At 41.0% G+C, this 15,452-nt stretch overlaps 1 protein-coding gene across 2 annotated transcripts in view; it reads right to left on the bottom strand.

Annotated features, from left to right (window-relative positions):
* CAPN7 (calpain 7) overlaps positions 1-6,032 on the bottom strand; it is a 42,112-nt gene extending 36,080 nt beyond the window's left edge. For both annotated transcript variants that reach the window (XM_060638649.2, XM_078432356.1), the window contains exons 1-2: positions 5,662-6,032; positions 2,631-2,739 (exon numbers count right to left, since the gene is read on the bottom strand). In XM_060638649.2, coding sequence (XP_060494632.2) covers positions 2,631-2,739; positions 5,662-5,763 — 211 coding nt within the window. In that variant the 5' untranslated portion in view covers positions 5,764-6,032. The remainder of the gene's footprint in view (positions 1-2,630; positions 2,740-5,661) is intronic.
* Positions 6,033-15,452: the final 9,420 nt, after the last annotated feature.

Here is a 15,452-nt window from a genome sequence, read left to right as displayed (position 1 = left end):
AGCAGCCAAAAGGTAGAAGCAAGACAATGTCCATCAACTGACGAATCGATAAACAACATATGGTATATTGACACAATGGCTTTATTATTCAGCCATAAAAAGGAATGAAGTGTTGACACATACTACAACATGGATAAACCCTGAAAACATTAATGCTAAAGGAAAGAAGTCAGACACAAAAGGCCACATACTGGATGATTCTATTTACAGGAAATGTCCAGAATAGGCAACTCCAGGGAGATACAAAATAGGTTAGTGTAGTGGCTGCTAGAGGACAGTGGGTGGGAGGAATGGAGAGGGGGTGACTGCTAATGGATAAGAGGTTTCTTTTGGGGCAACAAAAATGTTCTACAGTTAGCAGTGATGGCTCCACAACTCTGGAAATATACTAAAAAACCACTGAATTGTATACTCTAAAAAGGTGAATCTTATGGTAAGTGAATTACAGCTCAATAAAGCTGTTATTTAAAAAAAAAAAAAAAGCTTCACATTTTCTCTCTTAAAGGTATGGTGGCAACTTTTTAGGACTTTAACACCTCTCTGAAGCATATACTCATCCCATTTACAAAATGAAGACACCAAAGTTCAAAAATGTTAAAATATCTAGCCCAAAGTTTCTCAGTCACACATGACTGACATTTTCACCTGGATAATTCTTTGCTGTAGACTGTCCTCTGCATCGGAGGATCTTTAGTAAGATCTCTGGCCTTTACCCAACTAGTTGCCATAGTATACTTCCCACCTCTCCCTATTCTAAAACCCCAAAAATCTCTCCAGACACTGCCCAAAATCTTCTGAGGTACAAAACTGTTCCCAGTTGAGATGGACTGATCTAGCCTAAGGTTTTGCAGCTACAAGCTACAATTTAGATCTTTTAATTCTAAATCTTGAGCTCTTTATACTATACTGGTGAATTTCAAACTGTGTTACCCTTCCCCACCCAGAAATCAACTTATCCCTCAAGAGTCCCCTGTCAGCAAAATTTGTTTTACACATTGTCTGAAATGTTCACCTGAAAAGGGATTCTTTTGCTTAAAATAATAATTAATCCATTGGATTCTCTACAAATTATACTTCATTTGTTGAACAAAGAGGGTCAAAAAGCTAGCGAAACTATTAAGGTATGCTATTTAAAAATCCTTTTGAACTTTACTTCTGTTTCACTGGCAAACCTTTACTTCTCAAGAGATTAGAGTTGTCACAATCCATGCCTGAATATCACATTTAAAAATATCTTATTTATAAACTCATTTGGCTGGGAAGACAGAGTTACTTTGAATTTCATGTTATTTTGGATACATGAATCAGCAGAACTTTGTATTAATTGAGGCCCTAATACACAGGCAGTTGACTTTTCAATACATGCAATTTCTGGGCACTGTCTTAAACTAAACTACCTCATCCTTAAGAGGATTATCCTAACAAGAAATCCAATGATGGGATCTACTTTTTCCTAACCATGTGCTAATAACTGCTCTGATCTACTGAGAACAAGTGATGGAAAACAGCACAAAGTCCAACACGGAATGCTGAATAAAGACTCCTCTAAGCTGCTTGTGGTTTTATTATAGGGTCACAGAAGAAAAGGGGTAAGAAGAGCTCTTAGTGAGATGAATCCATTTTTAAGGCTAAATATCAGTAGGTTATCACTTCCTTTTCTACCATGTCAACAGCAGATTTTGACAGCAGCCACATACCTCTAACAAAACTGTGATCAGTAAGCCTGTGTGCTTGTGTCACAGCATTTGCCATGCTGTTTACTATAAAAGTAAATACAAGTTGTTCCAGGTATCAACTTACATGTTGGTTTCCAAGATATGGCTTAAAAAAAAAGTTTAGTTAAGGTCTTGAGGTTGAGGATACTGATATAGAAGAGATTATGAACACGCTGCTGAAGTCAACACTGGAGACATAACCCCTGAACAATGAAGAGGTTAGGGGCACTGACAGAAATCCACATGTAACTTTTGACTCCCCCAAAACTTAACTACTAATAGCCTACTGCTCACTGGAAGCCTTACAAGTTGATAAACACATATTTTAAATATGTGTTATATACAATATTCTTACAATAAAGTAAGCTAGACAAAAGAAGATGTTATTAAGAAAATCATAAGGAAGAAAATATATTCACAGTACCATAAAAAAAGTCTGTGTGTAAGTGGACCTACACAGTTCAAACCCCTGTTTGTTCAAGGGTCAACTGAAGTCATTTAATCTTAGTATCAGGAGAGGGCATGTGACAGATATTTAAAAAGTAGACTTTAACAGGGTCCTAATCCTGACTCTGCCACTGATACAATTTAAATATAGGTAATTCAGTACCTCTGTACTCCTGAGAAATTAGAGGAGACTGGACTATATTATCCCTAAGTTTCCTATTCACAGATCTATCACTTATTTCCATATTATGACTTATAAAGACATGACTACCAAAAAAGAAATGAGCAGCAAGAGTGAAGATCAAGACGCAATGATGAAAATGAAAAGGAAAGAGAAACATAGGGGGCTAATAAAACACTACATATGTCAACTATACTTAAATAATAAAAATTTAAAAAAGAGAGAAACAGGGGGAAAGGATGTGATGAGAGAAGGAAAAAAATGACATTTAGTAGTCCTTTACTAACCTGCTGAATGCAAAGCCTGAACTCTTTCCAGATACTCATTTATTTTTTCTTGAATATGTTCTAGGCTTGATCCTGCCATCTCAGCATAAATTAAGGCTTGTGCAGCTTCCTAAAAAAAATAAAAATAAAAAAAATAAAAAATCAAAGGAATCTAATAAATGAATTACAATTTGAATTTTCTCTACCACTTTCTAACTCACTACTGCTTTCTATAAATGACAAAATAAGGTCTTTAAGACAGTAGTAAGTGGGTTTTATATAACCCCCCGATACCTTTTCTTCAGTTCTCAATTTTTTCATACTGTTAAAAATTTATGAACTCAAATATGAGATTATAAACATTTTCTCAGGATAGCTGTACTTCTATGTTTTCTGCTTTCCTTTTTTATGCAATAGGTCAGACTTAAAATTATATACCTTGAAAATATGAATTAGGCCTGAAAAGCATTAGAATAAGTATATAATAATAATAATACTGGTTATTACTGGTTCATACTAATAATAGGTTAATGATAACTAAAAATATTAAGTGTCAAAAAAAGATTGTAAGAAATTATAAAGCTTAGGGTGCCTTGCTGGCTCAGTCAGTAGAGTATGTGACTCCTGATCTCAAGGTTCTAAGTTTGAGCCCCTTGTTGAATGTTGAGATTAAAAAAAAAAAGGCGGGGGAATTATAAAGGTTAAATATCTCACAGTGGAAAATCTTTTTTTCCATGTAAAATACTGCCAAAGGGTGACACATTTTTTTTAAACTTTATTTTGAGACAGAGAGAGAGATCATGCCAGCTGGAGGGACAGATTGAGAGAAAGAATCCGAGCAGCACTATGCAGAGCTGGAACTCAGGAACACTGAGATCATGACCTGACCCCAAATCAAGAGTCGGACTCTCGACTGAGCCACCTAGGTGCCCTAGGTGCCCTTTTAAATCTATTTTAAAGCAGATTTCAGTTGTACGGAATCAATGTATTTTAATTAAGAAAATCTGCATTCATCTTCCAGTTCTTTTAATACTCCCATAGCCAGTTATGCTGCGGCTAGTTCTCCCCATTATCATTTTAGGATAACAGGTTACAAATGCTATGGCGAGAAGGACCATAAAGAGATTTCTCCACGCAACACCTTCCTAGCAATAACCTAAGCATGTGCACTTTGCAGAGGTTGTTGCCAAATTGTCTGGATCCAAAGAAGCCAGCTATCTACTGAACAAAACTTTCTGAATACAGTTAGTGGAGCAGGGGTTGTTTCACTGAACTTAACAAAATCAGTAAGAAGAGTATGGTTTTGATCCATATGAAAATTTATTGAAAGGCTGTGGGGGGGTAAGGAAGATGATTTCCTCAGATTCTGTGACTCAAACATTTCATAGGAGAAAGAAAATTTTACATGTAAACATTAAATATTTTATGTACTATTATTATCTAAATACAACATAGTTTATCTCAAACTGATGTTATATATGTATAAATATATATTTCATACCTCCAATTATCTTGCATGTAAATACTGATTTTCAAATAACTATCTGCCTTAAAAGAAATAAAGCCAACTAAAAACTTGCTGGTATCAGTTTTTATTCATTTAATCTATATTTGAAAATGACAATTAAGGAATCCCTCACACAACAGTATGAAGACAGAAAATGCTAAATATCTGGTAAAGTTTACATAAACAGTTCCTAGAAGCACAACCACTTTTCTGACTTTCTCAAGGATAAAAAATTCTTCATGCATGCAATCTTACAGCAAAATAAGAGGCACTGATGTAGTATTTTCTTTTGCTTTAGACAAAGCTGTTTCATATGGCACTATTTTAACCTATGAATATCTGTCAGTTATTTCACAAAAGTAAAACACATTGAATTTTAAACACATACCACCTTCGCAAAATTGTTCAAAAAAAAAAAGTCCAAAAGGAATGATTCTGAAACACACCAAAAGTCTCTAACTATGGATTATTAAATGAAGGCAATAAAATAATAATCTGAGAAAAGCAAACCACACATTACTGATAGCAAACACGTTTATATATAAAAAAAAAAAATTGCTACTACTGGTATGATCAAAGTCCGACATTGTTTCTTTAAAAAAAAAAAAAAAAAAAGATGACTGTATCACGAGGATACAGCTACCTCCACTAGGAAGCAGAGGCCATGGCTAAGAGCTGGAGGAGTGTATTTGCAAATCCTCAGGACCGGAGAGCAGAGAGTGGGCTGTAGAAGGTCATATTCTTTAATTATTCCGCCCCCGGTAATTTAGGAATAAACTGCCAAGAAATGTGTAAAGCGTTAGTTATAAGGAGATTAGTCGCACCAATACTTACGATGCTGAAAAATCAGAATGAACCTAAATGTCCATTAGTCTGTAAATAAATTATGGCACATCCACACAATGGAATACTACGCATCTGTCGTTAATAAGATTAAACAAGCAACTTTAATGACTTTTTTAAAGCTCAAATACAAAGAACAGGCTAAAATACTATAAACAGTACAATCCAAGTTTGTCTTGTACAGAGAAGCTGAATCACTGTGTTGTTCACGTGAAACTCATGTAACGTTCCACGTCAACTATACTCCCTTTTTTTTAAACGTGTGTAGTGCATACGCGTAGACAAACAAGCACAAAGATAAATGCTCCGGTAAGAGACGTGTTATTCTTCTTTAAAACTTTATTTTCTTCAACGAACATGCATTATTTCAGTGTTTATCAGAGACCACTTCCCACTTAGCCATAAATCAGAGCCAAATGACAGCGAGAATTAGCTGGCTACTTAACAACCCATGCCTAACTACTGCTGCCATACGTAGCTCAACGGTGGACACTGGCCATCCAAGACTGTAACCAGAGAAGTGGTGGCTCCCAAGCCGCGACCAAACCCGCCCACGGTGGCAGGAGCCCGGGTGGCCTCTCCCCTGCAAAGGAGGGCAACAGAGCAGGAAGAGGGAAAAGCAAAGCTCAGTGGGCCTGGCCGCCGCGGCACCTGGACCCGCCCCCTAGCTTCATAAACAGTGCAGCTATCCCCCCGCTCTACCTTGTAGTAAAACACAGCCTCGGAGTAGCGACCTTCGTGGTCGCGCTGCACCGCCAGCCGGGCGAACTGCACGGCGTCCCGCTCCAGCGCCGTGGCGTCCATGGCGCCAAGGCCCGGCACCGGCGGAGGGAGGGAGGGAAAACTGACGAACGAAGGCTCCTGGCCGACCTCCGCACAGGCCGGGAGGCGGACTCGAGAACGTCGCCAAAAGAGCAACAAAGTTTATTTTCAGTGACTGAGGGAGGAGAGCGGGTCTTCCCAGCCCGGGTCCGCGGCCACACCGAGCCGCCTCAACGCCGCGCCGGCTCCCAGCCTGTACGGCCGCCCCACTTCTCGGCCACCGCATTTCCCCCGTTCCGCCCACCGGTTCCACTGCGCAGGCGCAGCCTGACCCTTGGGAGTTTCTCGGGAGATGGGGAGGCCGAGGCCGGGCTCGCGGGAGTACGTGGGTGATAGGCGGGGCCTGGCCTGCGCGGCGGCAGCGCGCACGTGATCGCCAAGGCTCCGGGGATTGGGCAGGCGAAAGCAGAGTGGAGTCCGGGTGGCACACCTCCCCTTGGTTTGCGGGGGTGTGACAATGCCTACAGCGGCTGTTGCTGGCAGCGCTAGGCAGGAGCGGCGCATGCGCCTTAGGGAGCCGTTTTCTCTACAATGTGTAAAGGTGGGGGAAGCGTAAAGGGCCGTGGAAGAACAGTTTCCAGAGTCATCTGGACCGATTTCTTAAAAATTAGGGACGTAAAATAGGACATAGGATTCCTTAAGATACCCTTTAATAACATTTATTTTCTACCAACTCAATCATCACCCTATATAGCACCCCCCACCGTGTGTGATATTGGTTGAATTGTCAACAAGGTGATTTATCTTAACTTGTACTTATCCTTTGTTCAACTCAATGCTGTTGTAATTAATGGCTTAATTAGGTGGTTATTTGATTAATGTCTTTCTCACGTGGCAATATGGATGAAAGTCGAAATTCAATCATGATGATTCAAAGCAGCAAGACGCCAGAGTACATATTGCATGGTTCTGTTCATAAGAAACACTGGAAAGGACAAGTCTAATCAATAATGCTAGAAATCAATAATTGGGGAGGGATACAAGGGAAACTTGGGATAATGGAAATTTTTTATGTCTTTTATGTCTTTTTACGTGTGCCAAAATGTAAACGTTTGTCAAAACCCATTAAAGTCTACGTTTTACATGTGTGATACAATGTTTTTCTTAATAGCACCTTAATAAATTTTTTTTTCAGTCATAGTCTTTATTTAAATGGAACTTTCCATAGTTTCTTTAATTCTTCACATTTAGTGACGTTAATAGTAACTATCAAACTGGGCTGTTGTAAAAAGCACGAGTTGGACGCTGCGTGGAACAAAGATAGTTCTCGTCACTAGCTACTATATACAGTTTTATAACTGAAGCAGGGATGGCTTCTGTCTTTACCAGTTTTATGGTAATACTGAACACAAGCCTTGATCCACAGCAGGTGTTTAGCAAGTATTGTCAAACATGAATGAATGAACTCCCCTACTAAATATATTCAATGTGCCCTCCCCCATCTTGATTACTGAAGAATGAAATATAAATTCCTTAGCATAGATTAGAAGGTCCTTCAGAACATGACCTCAGGCCATATTCCCAAGGTATTTACAGTCACTATCTTGCATAAACTGATTAGAAGCTACAGCAGACAAATGTAGTTTTACTCATAAGAGGATTTCTATGACTTATGTTCTTTCCTTCATTACAGCTTATAGAATTCCTAGTCCATCTTTTTTTTTTTTTTTTAATTTTTTTTTCAACGTTTTTTATTTATTTTTGGGACAGAGAGAGACAGAGCATGAACGGGGGAGGGGCAGAGAGAGAGGGAGACACAGAATCGGAAACAGGCTCCAGGCTCCGAGCCATCAGCCCAGAGCCTGACGCGGGGCTCGAACTCACGGACCGCGAGATCGTGACCTGGCTGAAGTCGGACGCTTAACCGACTGCGCCACCCAGGCGCCCCTTTTTTTTTTTTTTTTTTAAATTTTTTTTTCAACGTTTTTTCCTAGTCCATCTTGAAGGAAGCCTTTTCTAGCACTCCTACGTAGTTGTGATCCCTTCCCGTACTTATTTATTTATTCCCCATACACGTAATCCTATTTCTTATTCATTTATTCAATGAACACTGGACACCTACTTTGTGTCAGAGACAGAGCTACATATTGAAGACACAAAGGCAAGAGAGTGAAATAAGGCAGGGTAAAAGCAAGTTGAAGCTCCAAAATAGCTGCAGTCTCGGCGAAATGGAGTTTTCTAATCCATGAACAGAGTAAATCTCTTCATGTGTTCAGGTCTGTTTTATCTTAACAATGTTTTACAGTGCACAGGTCTTGCACATCATTGAATAAATTTTATCACTAAGCATATCACTAAAGCTATTTTCAATTGCATTGCTTAGTTTCAATTGTTTTTGGTAGTGTATAGGAAGAGAATTGATGTTTATTTATTGACCTTGTATTGGGTAATTATGAATTCTCCAGAAATCTTGAGAGTTTGGTTGTAGAACCTCATGACAGGCCACCTCCGTGGACCATCTGCCAGGATGTCCAATCACACCTCCACCTTAGGCTAGGTGTGTGACATGTACCACAGTAGAACTTGTCTAATGTTAAGGTCAAAAGTCCAAATGCCCTCATCCTGCACTATGACAGCCCACATGGAGAGCTGGGACAGACCCAGAGGGAGGGGTAGGCTTGAGAAGACACTGATCAGCACACAAGCCCTCCTCAGGACGCCCCATGGGTTGTCGAATTCCTTGCCGCCCTCCCTGCAAATGGCTTCACTGTCACAGCAGCAAAATAAAGAAGCAGCAAAAGTTTTGCAATTCAGCCTTGCAAAGGGCTTCGGGAAATAGCACTGGCCTGGGACGCTGTAGGCGGGAAAGAGAATATCATTGCTAGTAGTAGTGTATTACTCTTTTTAAAGCTGCCAACCTAGGAATGGTCATTTGTTACTTCAGTCAACAAATGCTAAGAATTCCTTTGACCGGACACGGGGGATTCGGGGGATTCAAACAAAGGGACCGAAGCGGTTCACACTGGAGCGGGGGATTCAAACAAAGGGACCGAAGTGGTTCACACTGGAGCGGGTAGGAGGCACAGAAGCTAACAGTGCAAACACCACTGGATGACTGCTGAGAGAGGGGGCAGGCAGGGGCTGGCAGGGCCAGAGGAGCAGCTTGTCAATCGGCCTGGGAGTCTCACACCCAGTCCCAGAGGAAGGCAGACAAGAGCAAAGCAGAGAGGAATAGAGGGATGTGTCAGGCTCAGGATGAGGCAGGAGTGTGGAGCCCAGGGTGCAGGGAGGATTTCCGTTCCCGGGTATGGCTGTATGGCTGTATGGCTGCGGGGAAGTGACGGCAATGACACTGGCAGGAGGCAGGGCTCCTCACACTTTGGCTGAATCGGGCTCACCTGGGGGTAGTGGGGTTCCACCCCCAGGGTTTCTGATTCAGCAGGTCTGGCTGGGGCTCTTTCCAACGTGCATTTCTGACAGGTTCCCAGGTGCTGCTGCTCTGGAGTTTAAAAGGAGGCATGGGAAGCCCAAGGTCAGTTCCCAGCCAAGACTCTTGACCATGGCTCCATGGCCTCGTGGCCTTGAACTTGCAGGGCTCGGGGAGGGCGTGTGTCATGCTAATGATGCCAGGACAGGGCTGGGACCCATGGCTGCTGTGCCAGCTCCATGTTCTTGAACTTTCCTGCTTTCCTAATCTCTTCCTCTGCAGCCCTTTAGGCTGTTTGGGTTTCGGCCCTGCAATGTGTCTGAACACAGCTTTTCCAGGCCTCACCACCTCACAGGGCTTGTAAGGAGACAAAGCTTTTATGAGTTATCTGGGTGCAGGTGGATCGCCCTCGGGTGCTCCCACACTCCCTCCAGACTCCAGTCCTGGTGCCTCAGTCCCTGCCTGACTTCTTGTAGAAACTGTCCGATTTCAGTGACCTCCTTTCCTCCCCACGTAATGGGAAAATGGAATAATTTCCCTACCTACCAACACTGCCCTGTGATTTCCCATATGCAAAATAATCATTGGTTTTTTTGTTTTTTTGTTATAGCTCCTCAACAGTATGAGGAGAGAACAATTTTTCAAATCATTAAAGAATTGGGACATTGGAACTAGAAACAACAGAAGAGTCTGGGGAAAAGTTGCACAAAATGAGCTTTGAACGCCAGTAAATATTATTTTGGCTCATTTAAAGTATTAGGCTCAGCCATATCAAATGACCATTTTTGTAGGTCAAAAATAGTCAAATATCTGTCACAATAAGCAACTTCCTATGGTTCAACCTAATTCTACATATATATGTATATATCTTAATTATATATTCAAAATTCTTAATCCCATTTATATCTATATATTCTAAATATATATCCTAAATTAAATATAAATTATAATTAGATATATATTTTAATTGTATATGAATACCCTATGTATAAATTATATATTAATAGGTTATATGTGTAATTATGCATAGATTATATATAATAGGTTATTTTATATATAGCTTAATAATATATCCTTATTGGGGCGCCTGGGTGGCTTGGTCGGTTAAGCGTCTGACTTCGGCTCAGGTCATGATCTCACGGTCCGTGAGTTCGAGCTCCGCGTCGGGCTCTGTGCTGACAGCTCAGAGCCTGGAGCCTGTTTTGGATTCTGTGTCTCCCTCTCTCTCTGTTCCTCCCCTGTTCATGCTCTGTCTCTCTCTGTCTCAAAAAAATAAATAAACGTTAAAAAAAAAATTAAAAAAAAAAATATCCTTATCAGATATATGCCTGCAATTAGAATAAATATATATACATACGCACAGAATTAGGATATATATATATATATATATATATATATATATATAAAATTAGAATGTATGTATATGTATGTGCATTTGTGTAAGTTAGGGCTTGGTATTAGACACATGCCACAACAGCTTGCTCTCATGACCCGGAACCCTGGCTACCCTAATCCCTGCCTCTGACGCACGTACAGCACATACCCCACCAACACATAGAGGGCATCTGGGGTCATCCAGGCTGGTGGAGTTCTGATGGGTCCCAAACCACCTGCATAACCTCTAGGGTGAAAGGAGCCCACCTCCTAAAAATCTGTGGTGGCAGCTTTCCACAGTGATAGCTAGTCCCCAGTTACACTGGCTGTCTGATGGGTCCCAGGCTTACCAGTCATCAAAAGTCCCAGGTGTCTTAGGGAAGGCCATCAGGACAGGCCCCATGCTAACAAGGTGGTCCAGACTCCTGCAGCTTTACCTCCAGGGCAAATATTTCCGCGCATTTATGTAGATTAAGGGCTTGGAATTAGTCAGGTACCTTTCACCCCCAGCAGCCTGTTCCTGTAATCGGGCCTCTCCCCACAGCTGTCCTGTGCCCGGTCTCTGGCTACCCTGACCTGCACCGCTTAGCTTGCAGTAAGCACCTGTCAGCCGGCCTGGAGCTCCAGTGGAAACCACCTACGTGGCCTCCAGGGTGGGGGGACTCCTAGCATGTAATTCCTTGTGAGGCATCAGTTTTTTGTTTTTGTTTTTTGTCTTTTTTTAGTTTATTTATTTATTTATCTTGAGAGAAGAGAGAGACAGAGAGAGAGAGAGAGAGAGAGAGAGAGAGCATGAGCAGGGAAGGGGCAGAGAGAGAGGAAGAGAGAATCCCAAGCAGGCTCCATACAGTCAGCGCAGAGCATGATGTGGGACTCGAACTCACAAACCATGAGATTACGACCCGAGCCAGAACCAAGAGCCAGATGCTTAACGGACTGAGCCACCCCGTTGCCCCAGAGGCAGCAGTTTTAAACTGGCAACAGTCAGTCCCCATCAGACCATATGCCTGATGGGGGTCCTGATCTCAGGCACATGCCTGAGGAGTTCTGATGGGTCCCAGCCCATTGAGGGCAGCTGGGGCCCTCCAGCAACATTGAACTTGGGTCTTCTCAACTATCTGCATCATCTCCAGGGCAAAGGGGGCCTAACTCCCCCAAATCTTTCTGAGGCAGCAGCTTTAACCTGGCAGCTTTCAGGCCCCATTTGGCCTGGCTGCCTGATGGAGTCCTTGGTTACTTGTCATCAAGGCTCAGAAATTTCTTACTGGAGACCTGGCAGACCTCGAGGCCCAGCCTGGAAAGGCAGTCCAGACTCCGCCAGCTTTACCTTTGGGGGAACATAGGCACACCTTGTTTTATTGCATTTCACAGTTACTGCGTTTTTTTACAGCTCAAAGGATTGCAGCAACCTTGCGTCAAAGAAGTGCCTCAGCACCATTTTCCAATAGTCTTTGCTCATTTGGCATCTCTTTGTCACATTGTGCTAATTTTTCCAATATTTCAAACTTTTTCATCATTATATTTGTTATGGTGATCTGTGATTAATGATTATGACTCTGAAAGTTCAGATTATGGTTAACCTATTTTAGCAGTAAAATATTTTTAAATTAAGTCATATACATTGTTTAAGACATAATGCTATTGCACACTTAATGGATGACACTGTGCACGCACTTTTAAATGCACTGAAAAAATTAAAAAATTCATTTGACTTGCATCGAGATGTTCACTTTGTTGTAGTGAGCTAGAACCAAACTGTAACATCTCTGAGTTATGCCTGCATCATTTATACACACATATGGACATCCAAATTATCTTTCTATCCCGATTTTTAAATATAGCCCAACTATATGTACATATTTTTATCTATACACACTCTAAATTTATTTGCATATGTCTAATATACAGATTTTATAATCCTCATTTATAGAACTCCTAAATTTATATACATATCCTTATTTTATACTTATCTTATATATGCTGATGTACTTATTTCATACATATCCTAATATGTACCCACACTCAAGTGGTCCTAGATTTAAAGCCTGGAAGGTAATAAGAATGGAGAAAGGACTTGTTTGGACACAGGAGTGTGCTGATGCTGGTCCTTCACAGTTGCCATCTCATACACATAAAAAACCCAAACCGAAACAAAACAGTTCCGAGGAACAACTCGTCCTATTTACTGCAGAGCTTCACCAGCCACGCTGGGTTTATGTGAGTTTCTGAGAGCACACTGCTACTCGTGTTTCCGTGTGGCCCTGGGGCTGTATACGGTAATGTGACATGGCTGCATGTTACCCCCCAAGTGCTTATGGTCACTAGTTTACTCTTTTGAACAAATATTTATTTAAAACCCTTACCGTGATGCCCAAGAGCACAATGGTTCCCAGTCCCAAGCCTTTGTGGGGCTAACAGCCCCATCCCTAGGACAAGGAAAGGAAACAGAAGTAGGCTGGGGTTGGGAAGGGGAGTTGGAGGGTCAATGTCCCACCTAACTGGGCTAGCCACTGCTCAGTTCTTAACAGTTCAAGGGAATTGGGGACCCAGTACTTTTTAATTTTTTAATTTTTAAAGTAAGTATTTATTTATTTTGACAGAGAGAGCACATGCATGCATGGGGGAAGGGCAGAGAGAGAGGGAGAGAGAGAATCCCAAGCAGGCTTCCTGCTGTCAGTGCAGAGCTTGACGCAGGGCTTGATTTCAGAAACTGTGAGATCATGATCTGAGCCAAGATCAAGAGTCCAACGCTCAACTGACTGAGCCACCCAGGCACCCTCCAGTACTTTTTTTTTTTTAACTTTACTTATTTCTGAGAGAGAGAGAGAGAGAGAGAGAAACAGAGGGTGAGTGGGGGAGGGACAGAAAGAGAGAGAGACATAGAATCCCAAGCAGGCTCCCCTGACACAGGGCTCATGAACTATGAGATCATGACCTGAGCTGAAGTTGGACGCTTAACTGACTGGGCCACCCAGGCGCCCCTCCAGTACTTTTTAAAAGAGAAGTCAGAACTGCAAATTTTGGTGTAAAAATCTCCGTTTTTAAATAAACATGAATAAACATGTTTTTCTAGATACAATGAGCCAACAGTGTGTATCTGCAGGCTATCATGGGCCCACATCCTAACATTTCGATCTTTTGGTTTGTACTTTATTTCTTTTGCTTTTTATAGAGGGATCTCTGTTGGGGGCGTGGGGGAGGGGTAATGCTGGTACCTGTGGACGCAATGGTGAGTGAAAACAGAAACAGCCCTCTGCTTGTGGACCTTTTCAGGCTAGTGGGAGATACAATGACAAAAAAAAAAAAAATCCACTAGCAAATGAATAGTTACAAGTGGAGATGAATATTCCAAAGGTAATTCTATTCTTGAAGAGCTTATGAAAAGGAAACTGACCTTAACTAGGGGGTCAGCAAAGACTTCCTCCAAATAGAGGGACCTCTTTGTACAGTGGTTCTGTGACCAGACTTAAAAAATGGGACAGGACCACTGTGGCTGAAGCAGAGAGAGTAAGAACAGTAAGATGTACAGAGAGGCTAGGGAGGTGGGTGGTCAAGTACCAGACCTGTAGGGTCTTGCTGGCCATGTTAAGGATTTAGATTCTATCTTAATCCTCAGTACACATTATAGACCACTGGACCCAATTTTAGTTTTTGACTTGCTTTATGGAAAGATGCTTAGCAACTAAGCAACCTTTGGAGATTTTTCTGTGTGTTAAAAATATTTTACTATTTTATGATTCAATGATGAAATTCCTTACTGAATAATTACTAAATATTACTACTAACATTACTAAGTAATTCCAATCTATGCTTCAAAAATGCTAGGATAACAGGGAAATAGAGGATGGAATGCCTAAATCAATGAAGTAATAATGAAATAAATCATTACATGACATCGCTCTTCAGTTTTCTCACTGAATTGCTCGAAGAATTGTATCATCTCTCAAAAAGATATAAAAGAAGTCTGGAGAAACCATCTTTGTAGGATAACTTTAGTGTATTTTTAAAAACTTTTTTTATTTTGAGTTGTGAATTAACATACCATTGTAAGAAATAATACAGATAAACTAAAATAAATAATGCTAAAATTTGTATGCAAGCACAAATGACCCCAAACCGTCAAGCAATCTTGAGAAAGAAGAATAAAGCTGGAGGTATCACAATCTCAGACTCAAGGTATACTATAAAGCCATAGTAATCAAAACAGTATGGTAAGGGCATAAAAATAGACACAGATCAGTGGAACAAGATAGAGCACCCAGAAGTAAACCCACACCTATATGGTCAATTAATCTATAACAAAGGAGGCAAGAATATACAGTGAAGAAAAAGAATCTGTTCAACAAATGATGTTGGGAAAACTGGACAGCAACATGCAGAAGAATGAAACTGGACCACTTTCTTACACCATACTCAAACATAAACTCAAACTGTATTAAAGACCTAAATGTGAGACCTGAAACCATCAGACTCTAAAAGAAAATATAGTAAGTAATTCTTTGGTCTTCACCCATAGCAACATAGTTATGGACACGTCTCCTCAGACAATGGAAAAAAAGCAAAAATAAACAATTGGGACAACACCAAAATAAATAGCCTTTGCACAGTGAAGGAAACCATCAACAAAACAAAAAGGCAACCTATGGAATGGGAGAAGATATTTGCAAATGATTATGTCCAATAAAGGATTAATATCCAAAATATATAAAGAACTTATATAACTCAATACACACACACACACACACACACACACACACACACACTAATAAAAGAAAACAAATAAAAATGGGCAGAGGACCTGAACAGATTTTTTCCAAAGAAAACATACAGGGGACGCCTGGTTAGCTCAGTCAGTTAAGCGTCCAACTCTTGGTTTCAGCTCAGGTCATGATCTCATGGTTTGTGAGTTCGAGCCCCGCATCGTGATCTG

Source organism: Panthera onca, chromosome C2 (genome assembly GCF_046562875.1).
Source record: "Panthera onca isolate mPanOnc1 chromosome C2, mPanOnc1 haplotype 2, whole genome shotgun sequence".
Taxonomy (NCBI): domain Eukaryota; kingdom Metazoa; phylum Chordata; class Mammalia; order Carnivora; family Felidae; genus Panthera; species Panthera onca.
Note: the sequence above shows the minus strand (reverse complement) of the source record. Positions and strands in the feature narration are given on the sequence as shown.